Source organism: Ambystoma mexicanum, chromosome 8 (assembly GCF_040938575.1).
Source record: "Ambystoma mexicanum isolate Mex_15411 chromosome 8, UKY_AmexF1_1, whole genome shotgun sequence".
Taxonomy (NCBI): Eukaryota; Metazoa; Chordata; class Amphibia; order Caudata; family Ambystomatidae; genus Ambystoma; species Ambystoma mexicanum.
Window position 1 is genome coordinate 675,666,336 of NC_090929.1, and position 21,202 is coordinate 675,687,537.

Genomic DNA, 21,202 nt, shown 5'->3' on the forward strand with positions numbered 1-21,202 from the left:
ATGAGTCTCTTGCACAAAGAGAAAGTGAAGCCGCAGCCTCGCAAATTCCCTCACAATTAGCGACCTCTTTGTAGGCGAGTTAAGCCGCGTACATTCAGTGACCCCACTGTCAAGAATTGGAGTGAATCATCCATTAAAGCACAGGTAAAGGCTCATAGCTCCCTTCTTAGAATAGCAAGCGTTGTTACTCCCCCAATGCTTTTGCAACCCCCTTACGGCTCGAGACAGCCCCGGGGGTGCGAGAAAAACCAAAAAACTTGGCGCGCCATAACTGTAACCCCAGCAACCCAACTCCCACGCATCACCCCCCTGATCGCCTGGTTGTTCCATGGCTTCATTCTATCGCCAGGCCAGGCCACCATTATCTCCCCCCTCCGGGCTCATTAACCCTTCATAAACAACTCGAGCCCCCCCCTCCCCCACCCCCAGGAACAATGCAAATCACAAACAGTTACATCACCCTCCATTCACAAAGTCAAATGCAGGTTTATTCGTCGGGCACCAGGAGCCCGCCTCAGTTGCTCGGAAGTTCCGGGGAAGCTGGGGCCACTCTCCTAAATTTCCTTTGGACTCGAACTCTGTTCCTTTCCTTCGGAGCTTTGTTCCCTTTTGGGCCTGTCGGGGATCTCTCACGGTCCTGCTCCCCCATCTCCATATTTGAATTGTCCAAAAGTTCGCCCGACACTCTCTGGATATCGTCCTCAGTGATCAGGGCATACTTGTAGCCCTCGAACTCAAAAGTGAGCGAAAATGGGTATCCCCACCTGTATCGGACCCCCTTGGACTGGAGCATCTTCGTCAACGGGGAAAAGAGGCGACGTCTTGCCAGGGTGAAGGCCGACAGGTCCTGATACACCGAGATCTGGGCCCCCTCCCAGTCCACCGGGCCCTTCTTGCGAGCCAGTTCGAGGATCCTGCTTTTCTCGGAGAAGTAATGAAAGCAAACTAGAACGGATCCGGGGACCTCTGGATGATGCGCCTGCTCTGTGGGCCCCGTCAATGGTGGGTTTGTTGGTGTTGGCCCCCTCAAATAGCACTCCTATTACTGCATTGACAGCCTTAATGATGTCTGCTTGGGTCTCGCCTTGGTTTTCCGGAAAACCTAGGAAACGCAGGTTACAGCGGCGTTCCTTATTCTCCAAGTCGTCCATTTTTAAAGGAGCATTTCTCTTCTCTCCTCTCGAGCTCCGACAGGCGCATGTCGAATTGTGTCTCAAAGAGGTCCCTCGAGGCTGTATTGTTCTCCAGTGCCTGAACCCTGTCATCAATATTGTCCACCTTTTTATCTAAGGTGTCCAGACGTAGAGCAATGTCCACCCTAAAGCCTATAACTTCCTCCAGTAGGGCCGCCATGCCCCTGGTGACTGTGCTTGTATCAGTAGATTCCTGCTGCGCCAGGGCCGCCATTTCAGGGGGTATCAGGAGATCGGGGGGCGTGCAGCGAAATTTCTGTAGGGATTCCTTCCAGTTCATAGAATCTCCTCAAGCATCCCTGCTCCGTGGGGGCCTCCCCCAAAAGCTTGTGCCCAAGGTGACCTGCTATCACATACGCAGTCAATGCCACAGGGGTGGGGACCGATGTCAGCCGAGGGGCGAGAAGTGGAGCCCCAGCAACAGGTTTCCGAGTCCCCGACTAATGCACTCCTGTAGGTGTGGGTTTCTCCCTCACAGGGTTCCCACCTCACCTCTCCCCCCTCAAACCGCTCAACTTCACTCCCGTCGTAGCTGTGGCAGTGTTTATTGTTCCATAGGCTAAGCGCGGGAAGGACCAATCCCAAGGCCCCTGTGTCTGCACCTCAGTGTGGTCCGCTGGGGCCGTCCTCTCCCAACAGGGCCCCGTGTGTTTGTTCTGTCTGGCTGGGACCTGCGGTACACAGGGGACACCCCGCTGCCAAAGGCCACTCCGGGGCTCCGATGTATGCCAGGGGCTCTCCCCAGCCACACTCCCGCCTCCTCCCGTGACACCTTCAATTCCCAGGAGGTCGTCCAGCCCTAGCCTGCACCTCCTTACCTCCTGGGCGCCAAGTTGCCCCTCAGCCTGTGGGAGTCCATGCGCCAGTGAGAGGCCTCGCCTGCCTCTCGCACACTACTGTCCCTAATTCCTGGCACTCCAGATCACCCTTCACAACACACCAAGCAGCTCCCACTCCAGCGGGGGGCCTCACGCTCCGTCCTTCCCCTCGTTCTGCGGGCCTCGCGCAGGCCTCCAACTCTGCAGTGCGTTCATGGGGCCTCCTCCAGATCCCGGATCAGCTGCGGATGCCTCCGGGTGCGTCCCGCCTCCACCGTCGTGCACAAGGCCGGGGGGGGGGGGCTGGAGCCGCCAAACGGGGCTGCCCAGCCCTTCCACAGGCCTCGTTCAGGCCCGGGCTCGCCGTGGATTCTTGCGGAGCCGCAGGGGGGAGGGGCTTCTGTCCCTCTGAAACTCGAAGGCTACGATCTCCCGAATGGCTCCATCACGGGGGCTCAAATTTGGGCCAGGGGTGCTCGGAACACTTAGAGGGGTGGGGGTGATGCCAGCTCCTCACTCCAGGGGTATCGGGGGGGGCTCATGTCCCGCAAACAGTGCCCAGCAGAGGAGACGAACCGAGATGTGTTAGACCATCTCTGCGCCCCCTGGTGGATTGGCTTCTCATTTCATCTCTAAAATCCAGGACATCCTGTCCTCACTCTCCTCCTATCACCTCCCTCCCTCCCTCCCTCTACTCCCTGCTCTTCCTCTGGCCCTTCTGCAGCCACCCATCCTCCCTCCTCTGCCTTTCCCCTGTTCTCCGCAGACGAGGTTTCTAGACAAGTCCGATCTATGAAAGTCTCATCGAAACAGGTTCACCCCTGTTCCTCCAAAACTATCAAGGACCACATCGACTCCCTGGCTGATTTCTGCAATCATACCTTTGCCACTAGAGTCTTCCCATCCCCCCCTGAAGCACTCCCTTGTGCACCCTCTTCTTAAGAAACCATCTGCCGACCCCTCCTGCCCAGCTAACTATCGCCCAATCTCCATCACGCTCTTCCTGGGCAAGCTCCTGGAGAAGCTGGCCATCTTCCAGCTTAATCTCCACACTGAATCTGTTGGTTGCAGTCTGACTTCAGAGCTGCCAGAAGCACAGAAACAGATCTGAACATCTGTTAAGACCTGCTCTCCAATCTTGATTCCAACACCCCTTGCGTCCTCATCCTGCTTGATCTCTCTTCTGCCTTCGACACTGTCAACCATGCCATCCTGCTCAACCGTCCGTAATAACTTGGGCATCACTGGTCAGGCTCTGGCGTGACAGACTTCTTTCCTCTCTGACCGACCCTCCCAGGTCCAACTTGGGTCCTTGCTCTCTGCTATCTTTTTCTCTACCTGTGGTGTCCCCCAGGGGTCTAACCTCTCTCCCTGGCTGTTCAACCAATACCTGGCACTCCCTGCCCACGCGTCCCCCAGGGGTCTAACCTCGCTCCCTGGCTGTTCAACCAATACCTGGCACTCCTTGCCCACCGCATCGCCGCTCTCTGCCCCAACTTTCAGTGCTATGCGGATGACACCCAGCTCATTTTCAGGCTACCCTCAGCCGCCTCCTCTCCTTCCCTCATCTCTGACTGTCTGCTATCCAGGAGTGGTGTGCCGCCAATGATCTCTGCCTTAATGCCAGCAAGACTGAGATTCTCCTCATCGGCACACCCGCTCCCTCCATTCCTGTAGCTCTTTGGTCAGCCTCTCTTCCTGCTTCCACCTGCAAGGCTAAAAACATTGTGTCACCTTCGACTCCACACTCTCCTTTTCTCCTCATATCTCCGACGTCTCCAAGAAGTCACACTACCAGCTGCACCTTCTCAGAGGTATTCTTCCTTTCCTCTCCTTCCGCCAGAAGCTCACTGTCTCCAGAGCTGTGGTTTTCGCTATGCTAGACTATTGCAACAGCCTCTTTCTAAATCTGCCTGCTTCTGCTCTCCACCCTCTGCAACTCATCCAGAACAGGACTGCAAGACTTGTCTTGGGCCTCAAGCCCAGGGATCGTATCTCTCCAGGACTGAAATCTCTGCACTGGCTCTCAGTGGCTGCGAGGATTAAGTTCAAAACCCTCTGCATCGTCCACAAGGCCTTCTGGGGTCTGGGGCCTCAATACCTTCAACTCTCACTTCCTAAATATCTTCCTTCTCGAGCTCTTCGCTCATCCTTCTCCAACTCCCTCAGGGTCAGTCACTTCTCCACGCAACAAGTTGGTAGCAGATCGCTTTCTTCGGCTGGTGCCTCCCTCTGGAACAGCCTTCCTGCCTCCCTTAAACTTGAGGAGAACCATCTCCAGTTCCGGAAGCACCTCAAACCTTTCTCTTTGCTTCTGCCTTTTCTCCTCTGCTGACATCCTGGCTGCAACTGGAACTGCACTGGCTACCTGGCCACCCTCTGATCTTCGGCCCAGGCCCCTCCTCTGCCAGCGTCTCACACCTGCACTGCCCGCCTGGCAACCCCCGCACTTGGGACTGTTTCTGTATCACTACAGTCCCCCTACCAGCCTTTGACACCCGATGTCTGCACTTACCCTGGCACTTGCCACATGTTGGCCGTAACTTTACTTATTATCTATTCCCATGTACTGCACTGTCCCTGCCCTCTTCCCCTCGCACAATCTGAATGACACCTGGCCTAGTAGGATAGTTGTCTGTCCTCCCTTTGCTCCCCTCCCTTGCCTCGTCATGCCTTGAAACACGTGTGTATAAGCGGGTTATAAATGCCCTATCATTATCATATCATACAGGAGGATAGATCTCTAGATATCCCGAAACCACTAATGAAGGATGCCCGGGTGTGTCTACGAAGGGTTTGCAATTCTGTCTTTGGCTCATTGAATGGGGGATGCGATCCATAAATGGTCGCATAGCGACTGATATTCCAGGCAACCAGACCTTTAATAACCACTTGGGTTCTTCTACTACAGACTTTTTGTCTTTCAGTGGAATTGTGGATAGGATAGTGACATTCCAAGTGGGGCTGGATCAGAGTAGTGACCACAACCCAATTGGTTTGAAACTCAGGGGAGTAGTAGGAACGCTAGGTCTGTCCGACAGCTCCACATGCTTTGTAAACGTGGAAGATGGGTCCACGAGGATTAAAATGGGAAAGAATTCGGGACTCCGAGATGCATCTTGATATCTTGGCAGAGAGAATCCCCGACATCCAGGGCATTTTAGTGGAACACCTTATTAATGTACTGGGGGACTCACAAAGGGGTTTGTGGTGTAGCGCTCGCGGAAAGCGAACACTAGTAAGAAGGGGTGGTTTGATGACACTTGTACCCGGGCTAAAAAGTTACTCCCAACGCTACTGAAATCACTGGATAGGTCTCAGGGGTAGATCATCCAGACTAGAGCTAATTACTGGTCGGTGCTGGAGAAGAGGAAATTAGAGCTTGAAGTAAAAGCTTAGGAAGAATTTCTGGAGGCTTCGAGGTCTAGTAACTCTAAAGCATTTGGGCAATTTGTCAATGGAGGTCCGGTCTATAAAACACACAGAACCATCAAGGGCCATCTGTGTGGAAGCAGCAGTGTGGGTGGAGCATTTTGTATCCCTATACGGTTCTAGAGTGCCTTGGGAGGAATACAGAAGTAACTGCACTTTAGGCTAGCAGAAGTCTACTTAGCCATTAAATCACAGGCTTGCAAAAAGGCCCCTGGTCCCGATGCTATCCACTCTGATTTGTTTTGGGACCAGCTTGATTTATGGGCACTTGTGTGGACCATAGCGTTTAATGCTTGTCTGGATTCTGGCCACCTTCCGCCCTCTTGGAAGTCGGTTAGCATCTTCCCAATTTTTAAGAAAAGGTATCCTGCAAATCCAATGTCCTATAGACCGATTTCCCTATTGGATACCTGGTTTAAAATATTTGGGAGGGTGCTCCTGGGGTATATTGTCATGGTTAACGGAGGGTGCAGTCCTCTCAGACATACAGTTTGGTTTCTATCCAGGGATAAGCACTATAGAACAGGGGCTAATCTGTATCTTTTTTTTTTTAAAAACCTTTATTTATATGTCTTGACAACATACAAACCGAGGTAGTCGCAGCGCAACAACAGTATACACCAAGTACAATACATATTCTACAGTACACTAAGGATTCTGTACCAAACACAGGGGTCAGGTTCTGGACAACGTATTGGCATCTGGATCAAAGGAGACAGTTCACAAAGCACACATTTGCGGGGAACAAGCGGGGGAGGAGGAGTCAGAGTTTGAAGGTGAAGTCATGGCGGACATGTAATCGTGGAACTTTTGCCAAATATCCCTTGGCCTAGAGTGTCCATGTTGCAATACACTCCAGGCCTCCTCAGTGTCATGCGCCAAGTGATTGTCCTGAGCCACTGTGCATGGGTGGGCGCTCTGGGGCGAAGCCAACACATCAATATGCAGCCTACAGCCAATACCATACAAAGACCCGCAAGTCTCTTAGAGTCGCACCCCAACTGAGGGAAGTCGTTGAAGAGAACGCAGTGGGGTGGGGATAATAGTGTGCTCTACTATGTCCGATAATGTGGAACAAATTTCAGACCCCAAAATTGGGTCAGGTGCGGGCAATTCCAAATCATATGAATATAAGATGCTTGATCGGTGCCACACCTGGGGCAATTGGGAGGAACTTCACGAAACATATGATGTAGTTGTCACGCTCACCTGATTCCCACGGAGGCGCAGGTCTGGCTTCGAGTGCTGATGCTTCTTCAATGGTGAAGCGCAGGACTCTGATGATGGACAGGAAGGGCCCCTCTACTCTGGCTTTTCTGGCTCGCAGGAATATTCCCCTGTGCGTGAAAAGGGAGTATTACCTACTGACGGAATAATGCTCAAGCCTCCCACTCCCTTCCAACCCTCCACGATACCCTTCCACGATTCCCCGTGAAGTCTCACCTTAGGGTCTGGAAGGATGAGTTCTCCATCCTGCTTCTGATGCAGGGGCGGGTTGAAACCCAGTTACTTCACTGGATTGAGGTTTGATGGGAGTTCAAAATAAGCTTGACTATTCAGGTGAGGCGATGTAAGAGTTCTGTTGCAAGTTCAAAAGTTCAAGCTTAATAATAATGTTCATTGTCTTATTGCAGCAAGCGCTAATGCTTATGTCTTTTTCCCCTTAGGGAATGCCGGAGATATGGCGCTGACCCGAAGTGAAACGTGCAGTTCCAGTAAATGACAGGTAAGTTCTGGATGAGCGTTCAGGTAATGTCTTTGCATTCGCTCATTCAATGTCTGTCTTTTTTCCCCATAGGGGGCGGGGTCCGGAATGCCAGGAAGCGGCAGGAGCCGAAATGAAATGGGAATGATCCAACAGGTAAGTCTTAGAAGGAAATTGAGCTTTTCCTATTTCCCTTCCTTCTCTCACCCTGTTTTCTTATCTTTTCTCTCTAGGCACAGGCAAGTGGGTGCGGATCCGGATGATCGCTGCTGTAGATGGAGGCGCCCAGGAAAGGTGAGTGAAATGCAGCGCTGCAGCGATCGAAGCGAAATGCTTTTAAAATGATGTCTTCCCTTTCAGGATCGTCGGTGTGATGTCTTTGTGATGCAGCTTTAGCTGGTAAGGTCTTCTTTCTCACCAATTCTCTCCAATCTCCCTTTGCAGGCGACCCAGGATGCTGACAGGCGTGGCTGAAGTCCAGATGCAGGAGCTGACACGGTGAGCGTCCAGCTGCGAGGAGCAGAACAACGCGAAACGTGAGTTGCTGATCGGGCGTGGTTTAAATAGCTTTGGAAGAAGTTCCAGGTATGTATCCTTCCACCGATCAGGTATGTATCCTTCCCCGACCACACCCAGGTGGAAAGTAGTCCCACAGGTAAAGTAGTTCCATTCAGGCCTCAAGAGGGCCTGGATGTAGCAGCATGGTCTGCATCAGGTAAGTGCACATTAAAACACTTGAACACATGTCTAGCTTTATGAGCCTGGCGCCTAAGGCGCCAGGACAGGGGTCCAACATGAGCCTGGCGCCTAAGGCGCCAGGACTGTGTCCAAAGGGCCCCAGCTTGGGCCACTGGCACTTCCCTGGGGGGAATGATGCCTGCCTCTGGGGTTGCTGGGTCGGACCTGGCTCCTTGGAGGTAGGCATCATGACAGTAGTCTCTTTGATGTGTGATGATATCTGTGTAGCACCTTAAATTGTATTAATTTGAATTTAGAGTTATAGGACACATCATGGGTACGAGCGCACATTCGGGACCACCGTTCATCGGTAATCTCGACCTCAAGATCCTCCTCCCACCTGCGTTTCAGTTTAGTGAAGGAGGGGGCAGCTCTAGTCTGCAATAGTGAATCAAGCCTTGACACCTTACCCTTGAAGGAGTCAAAGGAACAGAGTTTCGCAATTATGGGTCTGTCAGGTGGTAGCGTGGGGAAATCAGGGTATCTGGCTTTGAGATTCTTCCGGAGAGAGGAGTATTGTAGCCAAGCTGAAGGCTTCCGCTTGAGGGAGAGAGGGAGATCAGTCCACTCGAGGAAGTTGCCCCGTTCATAGGCATCACGGAGTGTCAGGAAGCCAGCATTAGCCCAGCGAGATACAATGGATTGTGGAATGTATGGAACATCAGAGAAGAAGTTCCAGAGTGGAAGTTCCCCATGGAATGGGTGAGGTGTATCGACCATTGCCCATAATTTGGCAAGTGCTAAGGATGTGCTAACCACGGGGTCTGTTGAGTCTGGGTCAGGTGGAACAGGTTTGAGTATAAAGGAGCCAATCACTCGGTCGCAGACCGTTCTGGACATAAGGGGGTGGGAGGGTCTATAGTGTTACACCAGTGGGAGGCAAATTGAGATTGGGCCACCACCCAGTACCTAATGAATTCTGGGGCGCTGAACCCACCCAATTCCTTAGGGGTGGTCAGCGTAGTCAGCTTGAGGCGGACTGCACCTGAATGCCAAAGAAAGGTGTTGCTTATGCGGCGCATCGACTTGAAAAATTCGTCACCTGGCCATATAAGAAGATTGGTGAATCGATAGAGGAGTTGAGGTAACACTACTATTTAAAGTATTCCAATCCTACCTGCTAGGGAGATGGGGAGTCTAGTCCAGCTGGTAGTTTTAGTAGCCAGGTTTGTTAGGTAATTCTTGTAGTTGTCCTCGCGCAGCTTTGCCATGTGTCAGGAAACTACCACCCCCAGGTAAGTGATGCTAGATTGAGACCAAGTGAATCCCCCCTAAATCAGAGGGAGTTTGTGTGGAGTCTAAGTGGGAATAGAGCAGATTTGGAACAATTTACTTTCAGCCCAGATAGGTCTCCAAATCGGGCCACATTGACCAGAATAGGAGCGAGATTGGTTTCTGGGGAGCGGATGTACAGGAGAGCGTCATCGGCGTACAAGGAAACTACATCAGATTGGCCCGCCGTGCGCAAGCCTCTATGAGAGTGTAACTGCGAATCATGTCGGCAAAGGGTTCCATGGCTATGGCGAAAATTAACGGGGAGAACGGGCATCCCTGTCATGTCCCTCTGGCTATCTGGAAGGGGGTGGAGCACCTGTCCTCGGTGCGAACTCTGGCTGAAGGGGCGGTATAGAGCAGCTTAACCCAGGTCTGGAAGTTAGGACCAAACTCGAGAACTCGCCATAGGTATTCCCACGAGACTGAGTCGAATGCCTTCTGCATATCCAAAGTGGCTGCCACCGCCTGTGTAGTCGGGTTAATCCTACTGATCACATTAAAGAGTCTTCTTAGATTCAGGGACGTGGACCTTTTCCCGGGACACATCCCGCCTGGTCGGGGTGGATGATGTGGGGCATGTAAGAGGCTAAGCGATTGGCCAGTAGTTTAGTGTATATTTTAACGTCACAGTTAATCAATGAAAGGGGTCGGTATGAGCCGCACTGGGTGGGGGGTTGGCCAGGTTTGAGGAGAACTGTTATCACCTCCTGGAGAGAGCGCAGAAGTATGCCCCTTTCACACGACTCCTCCCACAGGGCCAGTAAATGTGGGACCAGATGAGATTTGTATTGCTTATAAAAGTCCCTAGAGAGACCACCCGGACCAAGGGCCTGCCCCGATGCCAACGACTCGATGGCCGCAGTGAGTTCCTCGGGAGTAAAAGGCCTCTCCAGGGAGATGCTGGCGTCAGCGGACAAGACAGAGAGGAAGGTTTTCTAGATAGGAGTTAATTTCTGATACATGGGGACCATCCACTTCCGAATACAGGGAGGTATAAAATGATAGAAATTCCGAGTTGATGTCTTGCGGTGAGGTAGCCAGTGAGCCATCTGGCCTCTCTCTAGCCGGTATGTTGGGGGCTCCGAATTCTCGACGTAGCAGTCTGGCTAGAATACGGCCTGGCCGCTCTCCCTCACCATATTTCCTCACCGACTGGGGGTTGTCCAGGAATTTGACTTCTCTTTCTGCATGCTGCGGAACCTGTCCAGTTCCGACACCAATGCTGCTAGAGTGGCTGGGGAATGATCTTGAGCGTATTGGGTCTCAAGGTTAGCCAGGGTGATTCGCTACCGGCGATATCTGCACGGATACCCTTCAGAATACCACACCCCTTGGAGATGGCGATGCCTCTTGTGTACGCTTTAAAGGATTCCCAGAGGGTGGCTTGTGTTGTCACAGAGTTTGTGTTGATCTCAAAGAATTCTTCGATGGAGGATTCGAGTTCATCTGCGAAGACCTGATCAAGAAGCGCGTGGGGTCTCAACCTCCACTGTCTCGCTTTATCAGCGTCCTGACCCCAGTTCAACGAGATGAGCACAGGTGAATGGTCTGATAGTGTTCTGGGGAGGATAGCCTGATGGGACAGGCATCTGACCAGTATGTCAGATATGAGCCATCTGTCTATTCTAGAATGTGACCCGAGGAATAATAGGAGTATGTGCGAGAATCAGGGTTCACTAGTCGCCAGGCATCAACTACTGCTAGTCGAGGGAGCGTTGTAAGAATAGTGTAGGCTGCTCTGAAGAGTTGGCGAGGTCTAGAGCCCGACCTGTCTAGGGTGACATCCAGTATCGTATTGAAATCGCCTCCCCATATAATCGGGACCAGAGGGTAACTCTCCAAGACAGAGGTTGGGTGCAGGTAGAAGTCGGGATCATCGACATTCGGGCCATATATATGTTCAAGATGGCCAGACTCCTGGTTTTGCAGTTTGCCGATGATTAATACATATCTACCAAGCGGGTCTATTCGCGAGTGGTTACATGCAAATTTCAGATTCCTGTGTTTTAAAGTAAGGGTACCTCGGCTTTGGGTGGAATAGTTGGTGTAATACCTCTGAGGTCACCACTGTTTGGCAAATCTTTCACATTGGTCAGAGCGGGCATGGGTCTCTTTTAAGCATAGAATTTTAACACTGTGGCGTTCAGCATATAATTGTATCTGCCGCATCTTTTTGTGATTACCCAACCCCCGAACATTCCAGCTCAGAAAGGTCAAATCGCTATCCGTCAGTGGTGTAGAGGTATTGATTGAGTTTCTGTGCTGTGCATGGGTTAATAGTGGCGAGAAATCAGTCGATCTGGATGAGTGCGCCCCCTATCTATGTGTTTGTGATGTACTACTGTGGTGTATGCGGCACCTCTGGTGGTTGTAAAGACTCTTTTAAACATGACGTCCCATCCCACCCCCATCCAAACCCCTCCCCCAACCTGAGGGATGATACCCAAACAAAACCATAACAGCAGCAAACTTCTAGGCATCTGCGCCTGGGGGCCTGTTAGCTGACCTGGCGATGGCACAACGGACTGGGGAGAGTGTGAGGAGTTTTTACAATACAGCAGTATTAACCTGAGTGTTCAGTATAGGCACGAAGGTGCAGAGAGTCCATGGTTTAAGAGCGATAAGACAACTACAGACAAGGGAAGTAACCACAGACCGTCAATGCACTCCCGCGGGGACATGATGATAACTCAGTGTGACTGGGTTTAACCAGGACCCCGGCATCCATAAACCAGAGGCCTGTAAGTTGGTATAGGATAATTGTTTCAGAGTAGCGACTTATTAGGACATCAATTGTTCCTAAACACAATGAGCCTGTGTGGCAGGCGAGGACCACATAATGGAGGATCAATGGAGCAATAAGGAACAAAACTAACAACCTTTGCACTTCCTACGAAGTGTGGCCGTCACAGAGAGCACTACAGACGATTGGGCCCATTCATGGTATAGGCTCGATCAGTAACAACAAGTCAACGTGGAGATCGTCGCAGCGATGAGGATTCAGCCAGGGAAGTGTTCGTCAATCAATTTCGATGCCTCTTCTGGAATAGTGAAGAAGAATGTTTGGTTGGAATATTCGACCCTTAACTTTGCGGGGAAGAGCATGGAGTATTTAACTCCAAGTCTCGGAGTCTCTTTTTTACAGCCAGAAAGGTTTTGCGCTCTTGCTGCACAGCAACAGAGAAATCCAGGTAGAGATTGATCCTTGCCGCCCCAAGAAGCAACTCCCCCTTAATCCTGGCCACCCGTAGAAGGGCATCACGGTCCCGGAAATCTAAGATTCTGGCTATAATGGGGTGTGGGGGTGCTCCCAGTCTGGGTTTTTGCAGTCAGGGAGCGATGTGCCCTTTCAACTGCGAATTGCGAGGAGAGTTTCGGTGTATCCGGGAGTGTTAAGAGAATGCGTTCCACGTAGTCCTCCATGGGTTCCTTGATAATGTCCTCCGGTATACCGACAATACGCAGATTATTCCGTCTAGAGCGAGATTCAAGGTCATCATTTTTCTTTTCAACTGCCGACACTCGGCTGGTGAGTGTGGAAACTGCGGCGCGAAGGGAGCCCAGGTCATCCTCCGCAGCCCTGACCCTCGTTTCAATTTCGGTTATCCGGCCGTCTGTTTTTTCGATATGGGCTTTTATGGAAGAGATGGTGCCATTCATGTCGTCCAATTTAGTACGCAGTGTTGTGAATCCTTCACGCATATACTCAGCATCTTCTGCGAGTCATCCGGGGCTGAAGACGTCGAGGTAGTAGGTGCCTCCTCCGGGGCCTCAGCCGCCGGTCTGGACAGTGTTTTAGCGAACATATTCAGCTAACTGCTTTTTTCCTGCACCAGCTCCCTTGGTCATGGTGCTGGCAAGAACAAGGTTCCAGGAACCAGAAAGAGTGTGAGTGATCAGAGGTACCAGATCTCTGAGGTAACGATTGCCTAAACAGGGGCAGCCAAGAAGGTGGTGGTGAAGTCCTGCTGGATGCTGCCTCCATGTAGCTAACCCTGGCCAAGCCATGCTCTCAGAGTACCTCTTGCGCCTGTAGGGGTGTATCGCTGTAATGGCGCTTCAGGTCTGACTCTCCACAGGATCAGTGCAGGCGGGGATGTCCCTGGAGGGGCTCAATCTATGTTTGCACCAGTATCGGTGGGGATCTTCTAGGATAGGTCTAGTGAGAGTCAAATTGCAGACGATGTGATCACCGAGGTCCGTTGTGTGTGGGGTAGGTTCAGATAATCAGGGTCGGACCATGTCCACAGCCAGGGCTGTGTGGGCCGTCCAGAGAGTTCGGCGCTATGAAAGGATTGCAAGACTGACCCAGCAGAGTCCAGTCACCAGCCTAGTATGGCCACAGATACCACCCGGGATCTTACATCCACCGATTACTGTTGATAGCAACAGGGGCCCCACAGGGGAGACCCAGTTACATTAGTTGTCAGTGGCTGCATCCAGGGGTTGCCAAAAGTATACTGTCCTGGTGAAGGAGGCGTACAAAGGGGGTGTACACAGGTCGGCTACCCAGCACTGGTAGTAGAGAGAACACATCAAGCCCCGAGTATCCAGGAGGAATGGGCAGCAGGCACTGGGGCCCCTAGTGCGGGGTCGCCTGGATAGAACCGCAGCAGGTATCCTTACAGCTACCGGGGGTGTGGAGGGGGGGGGGGGAACAGTGTTCCGGCAGTCCGATGTGCCCGGCCCAGCGCCAGCCCCCGCCAGTCAGATCGGGTCAATGGCGCCGCAGATATAATTGGCGGTCTGCGAGGCAAGCCTGCGGCCGCCAGGGCCAAAAACACAGCACTGCAGGAGCGGCCCACCTTTACCCCCCCCCCCGCACCCCATACCTTATCGTGTGCCGCTTCAAGTGATCTTCAAGGAGGGGGCAGCAGGAGGGGGGGCAGGCGAGCAGTACACAGGCGTGTGGGGCCCGCGGCGCGGGCTCGGTCCCCGCGGCGTGAGGCCCAGACAGCGGGGGGACCCGGCGTCTCCGGATGCTGTCCAAGTCGACGTGGGAACCAGCCGTAGTTTCGGGTGCGGCATCCAGATCACCTAGGCACGCCGCTGGAGTATGGCAGGGGGAGCGCAGAGTGATCTTGCCCGGGCCACTGCAGCCCCGTGCGCTCCACGGGCTCAGACGCCCCTCCCCCATGAAGGCCGATAACGCCACGCCATCTGGTGGCAGGGAGAGCCACAGTCGCTGGAGCCGCGGCGCGGTGCGAGCCAGGCACCCGCAGTCCCAGCCTACACGGCAGCTGTAGCTCAGTCCTCAGGGGCTCGCCAGGGCCAAAGGTCTGGGGATGCAGCAGAGAAGTTCTCACATAGGCCACAACTGTATGGTATGGATTGTCTGTATCTGAAGGGATTTATCAGAGTTTATGTGCTCTCCCCGTCCGGAGCTCAGCACTTAGGCGGCCATCTTGCTTCGGCGCAACAGCGCCCCCGAATCTGTATCTTCTGATAACTAATTCAGTCTTCTGCAGGGAGGGGTGGGGGGGGGGGGGGGGGGGTCTGTGTACCTTGCATTCATGGAACTGAGCACAGCGTTTGACAAGGTGTAGAGATCAAAACTATGGGAGGTGCTCGGGTCCATGGGATGCCTGACAAACATTGTGAGAGTGCTGCGAGAACTTCACAGGGAGAACTAGGCGTGTGTGCGCAGTGGATCAGGGGGTCATTGCACGGCATGCTTCGACATGGGGGTGGGGGGTTTCGCCAGGGGTGAGTCTTGGACCCAATTATGTTCGCACTTTACATCAATGGCCTTTTGAAAGCACTGGTGGCTCCAGGGACAGATCACCCCAGTGTGGGGGGCCAGGAGAGCCTTTCCGGTCCTGGCTTATGCTAATGATAAGTGCTGATAGCCAGGACCCCAAGGGCCCTTCACGACTTTGATAAATGCCTATCCGGATTTTGTGAACAACTTGGGGCTACAAATCAACACGTTAAAATCTGCGGTAATTGGTTGCTGGGGTAGGAAGAGACTGGTGAAAATGCGCCCTATGGCCTGTAATGGGGATATTATCCCTAGAGTTAAAGAATTCAACTATTTGGGTGTTAGTATTTCAGTCTCGGTCATGGGAAGAGGTAATTTTAACAAACAAGCCATGAAGATGACCCAATATGTAGGAGGCATCTCCTGCTTCCTGTCTCGTTGTCAGGGAAAACCCCTGGACCTGGCTCTACACTGCACAGACCATGGCTGCAACATTATATGGAGCACTATTGTGGGGCTATATACGAAAGTACCAGAACTGAAGTTTTTCAGAAGCTTACTGGGATTGCCGGATCCGCAACCTGTGTTTCAGTCCACAGGGAACAGTGTGTATGGATTTCTGGGAAGATCAATGGTCATTAGCCCAGACTATTTTTTGGCTCCATCTATGGGCTAATGAGCGTACCACTTAATGCCATTTTATGATTAGGACCATCATGGATCGGGCAAACTGACCTAAAATCCCTTGGTTAGCATGTATTGTTGCATCCCTGTCCAAAAACATCAAGGCGCTTTCTCCTCCAGCCAGTTTACTGACTTCTGAGCAATTGGGCTCCTATAAGCGTATTTTGAATCTGGCAATGAAGGATAAAAAGGAACTCATTGGAACTTGTCCTTAATCGGGACAGAAATCATACCGTTATTAGCAGGGTGAACGAGATTCAGTCATACCAAAAAAAAAAAAAAAGAAAAGGGCGCGTTGGATGATCACGCGAGCCAGATTTGATTGTTTATAGACAAGTCGGAAATACTGCAAAGTGGGTAGAGTACCCCGACCTATCAAGTTGTCCACCCTGTGGGGCGGACCGAGAGGATCTGAAGCACCCTGTAATGTTTTGTCCAGCATACAGTGACATTACAAGGTCTACAATCCTACCGGACCTCAGGTCATCGTATATTCGTTCCCACAGGCCGGCTCTACTATTTCTCCTGGCCGCATATTCTGTTTTGAAGGCTTGGGCATTTGTCCTTTTTGAAAAAAGCTATGTACAAGAGAAAGGGGATTTTGAACAAACGTGATGATTTAGGCTCCTGGACTTGCAGTGCATTTATATTCCTTTTATCCAAATTGTATTTATATTGTATTGATTCCGAATGGAGTGAATTTGAAGCACGGATATTGTGTTTTTATAATTGTGTACCTTTGTTATCTCGAAAGAGTCCAGCCATTTCTTCACAATTTGTCTCCGGGTTAGTGTATATGGGACTCACCCCAAGGTTTGTCGAGGTATAGAGGCAGACACTTCCGTAGGCTAAGAATCTAGGTAGCATCGAGCGTGTGCTCAGATCCCAATCACATATCTAATCCAACTTTAAGCACCCACTCAGTCCGTGGGTACTGCTACATTCAAACTCGCCTCTGCTGTTTCAAGAGCTTTCATTCCAGGTGTGGGTCAGAGGTTGAAGCTAGACATTCCACAATACAACCATATCTTTTCTTGCAACAAATCCTTGACCTCGGATGTTGGTTGAAATGTATCGTATATGGCAAATTTGACATGGCTCTCACTCGCTAAGGACATAACGTGAAGCTGCTGGAATCTATACACTTCTTACACAGGAGTTCCTGATAAGGACAAACCCTAGGTACAGTGAGCTGTGAAAGCATTAAAACAGAGGCAGCCATCCACTGGTCGAGCCTACACTTACAGCTGCAGGCAGTTACGCTCTGAGTGTCTTTGTCTTTAATCAGGGATATATCCCAGATGTGCGTCTGACAACTAAATGAGGCCTCATCAGGGTAAAAGTGAAGTTGATTTTTCTAAACAACAATGTTAAAAGGTATTTGTACCGCGCACCGTCACCAACGAAAACAATAAATAAAAAATACAACACAAACATGGGCCATTTGGCCAAAACTGCATTAAGGAGGCTTCGACCACACAATGGCAAACCGGGCATCACAAGCATAGCACTACAGATCGCAATCCGATAGCATGGAGTGTTCCATGAACCCTGAATCGGAACAGTCTCATGCAGCAGAAGCAGAAACAGCAACAGCATACTCCAAAGTTGATCACCTAAAAAAGTCACCTTTAGACACATTCTTTTAGCAATTGCTAAATGTTATACGTACTGTAATAACATGACTGCATGGTTCCACACAGGCCTGTGTTAGGAGTTGTGCCATTGGGAGATGCAGAGATTCTTTTAAAGTGGAGTCAGGGGTGCGCCAGGGATGTGTCCTGGCCCACTTGCTCTTCTGTTTGTATATTAATGGTTTGTATGATCGCCTACTGAGTTCCCCCATAGATGTTACCAGGGTGCTGGTTTTGGTGTACCCGAATGACAGTTGTAGTGGCCCGTACCCAGATGGCTCTTCAGAGGCTTATCTCTGATTAGGTTCGTTTTATAGGCCGTCTGGATTTGGTGATCAATGTCGCAAAGTCAGCAGTGATGGCCTGCCATAGAGGGAGGCGTACTGTGAAATTCAAAGCAATGTATTGCAGGGGCTCTCTGACCCCCAGGGTCGACAATTTCGACTACCCGGGGGTCAGGTTCTCTTCCAATTTTGGCCCGAATCCACATGCGAGTAAACAGGCAGCTTGCTTTAGACATGCATTTGTAGGCGTTATCAGGTCAATGGGCATCTTTAGAGCTAAACCAATTGACTTGTTAAGTGTATAATGGTAAAGCGGTCGCCATCGCCAGATTTGGGGTGGTGTTGTGGGGTTATTCTAATGTTAATTCCAACCAAGTAGTAGAGAAGAACTTCCTTAAATGTTTCCTGGGTCTGCCATCTTCAGCCCCGATTCTCTGGGTACATTAAGAAGTGGGCTGTAAACTAAATCGTGGATTTTCATCTCATTGCAGCCCGTTTATCATTGGCTCAGGTTGTGGGCCAATGAAAAATCAGTCCTTACCCATGAGCTGATTAACTTCATGATTGTCAGAGATATTGGTGGCAAGGTCCCGTGTGGTTGAGCCATACTACAAAACAAATAGCGGAACTCAAAATTACACATTTGTATGTTATATCTTGAGGAGTGATAAGATTGCGGACTACCCGTTTTTATGATCATATAGGGGACAAGAGAGCCTGCAGGCCTTGAAGCCTAAACATAGAGGGCTAATGTAGAGGGCTAATGACCATCATATCTGTTGGCATTCAGAAGTACCTATTGTGGGAGGAGTCAACAGAGGAACAAGTCATCATAAATAGGGCAAAGTTTGATTGTGTTTTATTAAGGGCGGTGGTGGCAGCATTGTCTTGGGAGACTGGTAATCGATCTCGTCCTTTGTGCGATGCCACATATGAGTATCTAGCCCATTTGATTTTTTTGGTCCAGCCTATGAGAGAGTGAGAGCTTCTTGGTTACGCCCCTTGTTGCACGAACTACGTTTTGTGCAATATCGATTTCCTCCGACTTTTATTATGGGCCAACTCTCCACATGTTTGATTGACTCTTCCATCTTACTTAAAAACAGCACTTTTGATCAGAAAGCGCCTCATCAGGTACATGCTATGAATGTGGTGGTCGTTATGGATTTTATGAAATGAGTGATAAGAGTTTCACTTTTTTCCATCTGCATTTTTATGTATTTTAGCTTGCTCTCTCTGTACTGTTTAAGGAAGGTTTTGTACATTTCCAAAATAAACATGATGTTAATAAGTATGTATATAAAAGATACACAAAATATGTCACATGCTAATACTCAGCATTAATCAAATCCACAAATAAGAGCGTGGATTTAGTAGGAGAGGTATCTCTGTGTCCTCCTGGGTGGCAGTTTAGAATGTTTCCCAGATATAAAGATATGCCAACCAAAATCACAATAGGGGGTTTAGTACCTGGGCACTGGGTCCTTCTTCAGGTAAATCAAGCCTCTTTGGGGAAACGTCAGCTTGCTTGTTGCAGGTCTGCACAAGAGAGGATTTACAAACCATCTCACACGCCTTTGGATTCAAGTTTTCTGTAAGACAGTTTTACCGTTAAGCCAAAGTTCTGTGCTCCCATCTTCCCTTCCACTACATTGTCCCCACCCTTCATTTATACATTTTTTCAGGCACTTTTCAGGGACTCAAGACACACCTGGGGCGCTCGCCCATCCAGGTAAAAAACGAACACGTATCGCAGTTAATCTTGCAGTAAACTAAGGCTATGTGCCTCCCAGCTGCTGTTGGAATTGGGTGCACAGCAGATTTTCTTTATTGTAACCAAGGAGTCCCAATAAACCGTTCCATGAAAAGAATACTGAAAAACCCTTTACATTGATAGATACAATACTGACATGCACACTACATCCCTCGGGTTCTACAATTTCTTCTAAGCATATGGATTTTGTAAGAGAACTGTGCTTCCATTAAGCACTACAGCAAATTATTTCTTACCAGTATCCTTTAATACAACGGGTTCTAATCTTCCTCGCCACCGTCCTTAAACAAGTGGGGGGGGCGCGGGAGGGGCTCTGTGTAGTAGAAGGACTGTGACGAGGAAGACATGAGAGATAGCGATCTAGCATTCCAGCTGGAAGTTTCTGAAAATCCAAATCACCTTTCAGCTGACAGACTAGTAAACAGTGTTTTTCAGTTGCTTGGCATAGTATGAATTAGCATCACAATAAAGTGGAAAGTTTGCAAATACATTATTTTGTCGGCACAACTAGGGGCAAAGGGGTGTAGTGTATGCTCTACAGATATAGGGAAGAAGTTTAGTACAAACACTTGTGAATTAAAAAGATTTCCAGAATACAAAATCGACCACACTACGTATAAAATCTCAACCTCGCACTACACCAGAAGTCTCCTTTTAACTAGATTTCTAATGTAGCCAATTTAATAATTCAAGCCCATTTAATAATTCAAGGGAGTGCTGTGAATTATAGGCCTAGTATGAGGGTTCCACATGGTTTCATCAAATTAGATCACTTTGTGGTAATTTACTTTGCTGAAATGATCTTGTTGCATTTTCTTTTTCGTTTTAATCGGGTGGCTCTTGCATAGCCCACAACCCATTCCCCAGCCTCTATGGACCTCGCCCCATCAACATACAGTTCGCTATTTTACTGCCAAGGTAATTTTGGTGTAGTAAATTACCACAAAATAATTTAAATCATGAAACAGTGTATGAGTGCGAGTTAAGATTTGATGGTAGCATAATGGACGTTAGATTTTGGAAATCTTTAATTTTCATTGAGTTGTTAGTAACCCACGAGACAGTTACAATAGCAATCTGGCTTTGACGTCGGAGGGGTTCGGTTCTACTTGCAGGTGGTAAATGGGTGACGGGTTCCTGATGTTGTCGGTATACCCGTAGTTCAGATGCTATCGTCAACCGTAGTTTCAAGACTTCTGCAATTAATCACATCAGAAAAGTGACTACTTACGACTGTTTAGTTTAGCCTTACTTACACCTCAACAATTTGTTATGTGCAGAAAGCCTGGTGTCACGAGAACTATTCAGGAACTCAAGCTGCCGACAACTTTGGTGTTCCTGTATGAGTGAAACACTCTTTTTGGTGCAAAGGGAGATGAGCACAAAGGCAGGGGTGGGGAGGCGAGGCCGCTTCATGCCTGCGAGACGCAAGGCCAAATGCTGCTCTACCACCAGACTTAACAAGCATTGGCAATGCCAACAGTTTGGGCTTTGAATTAGCATGGGAAAGGCACTTACCAGGCACCGTAGTAGTGGAATTAACTACCCATTGTTGGTCGCAGGGATAAAATGGTGCGAGTACCTGGGAATCCAATAACAGTGCCTTTGCCAATGATTGTTTTAAACAGGACTTCAGCGAAGGACACAGTGCTTATAAATGAGTGGCTGAAGGAAGACCTAGTTAAGACATTTGCATTACACCAGTAGCATGTTTAAAAATCCCATTAAGTCATAACTCTAAAACTGCTTTGAACAAACACTGTGAGGCACTTTGAATGCAAAGTCTGATGTTAAGGCTCGATTAAAGCAAGCTCAAAAAGTTCCCATGAGGAAGTATTTTAGGTGGGAACAAGAAGGAATTGGTGGGAATGGCCATAGGCATTAGCATTACCATGGGCCGGCAATGGGTGGGCACATAACCAAACACCCATAGACTCTGTCCCTCCTCATAGGTCATTCCTCCC

At 50.0% G+C, this 21,202-nt stretch overlaps 1 protein-coding gene across 2 annotated transcripts in view; it reads right to left on the reverse strand.

Moving 5' to 3' along the window:
• The window catches only part of CUEDC2 (CUE domain containing 2), a 226,417-nt gene that overhangs the window by 132,661 nt on the left and 72,554 nt on the right, over positions 1 to 21,202 (reverse strand). For both annotated transcript variants that reach the window (XM_069610475.1, XM_069610476.1), the window contains one exon: positions 18,935 to 19,056. In XM_069610475.1, coding sequence (XP_069466576.1) covers positions 18,935 to 19,056 — 122 coding nt within the window. The remainder of the gene's footprint in view (positions 1 to 18,934; positions 19,057 to 21,202) is intronic.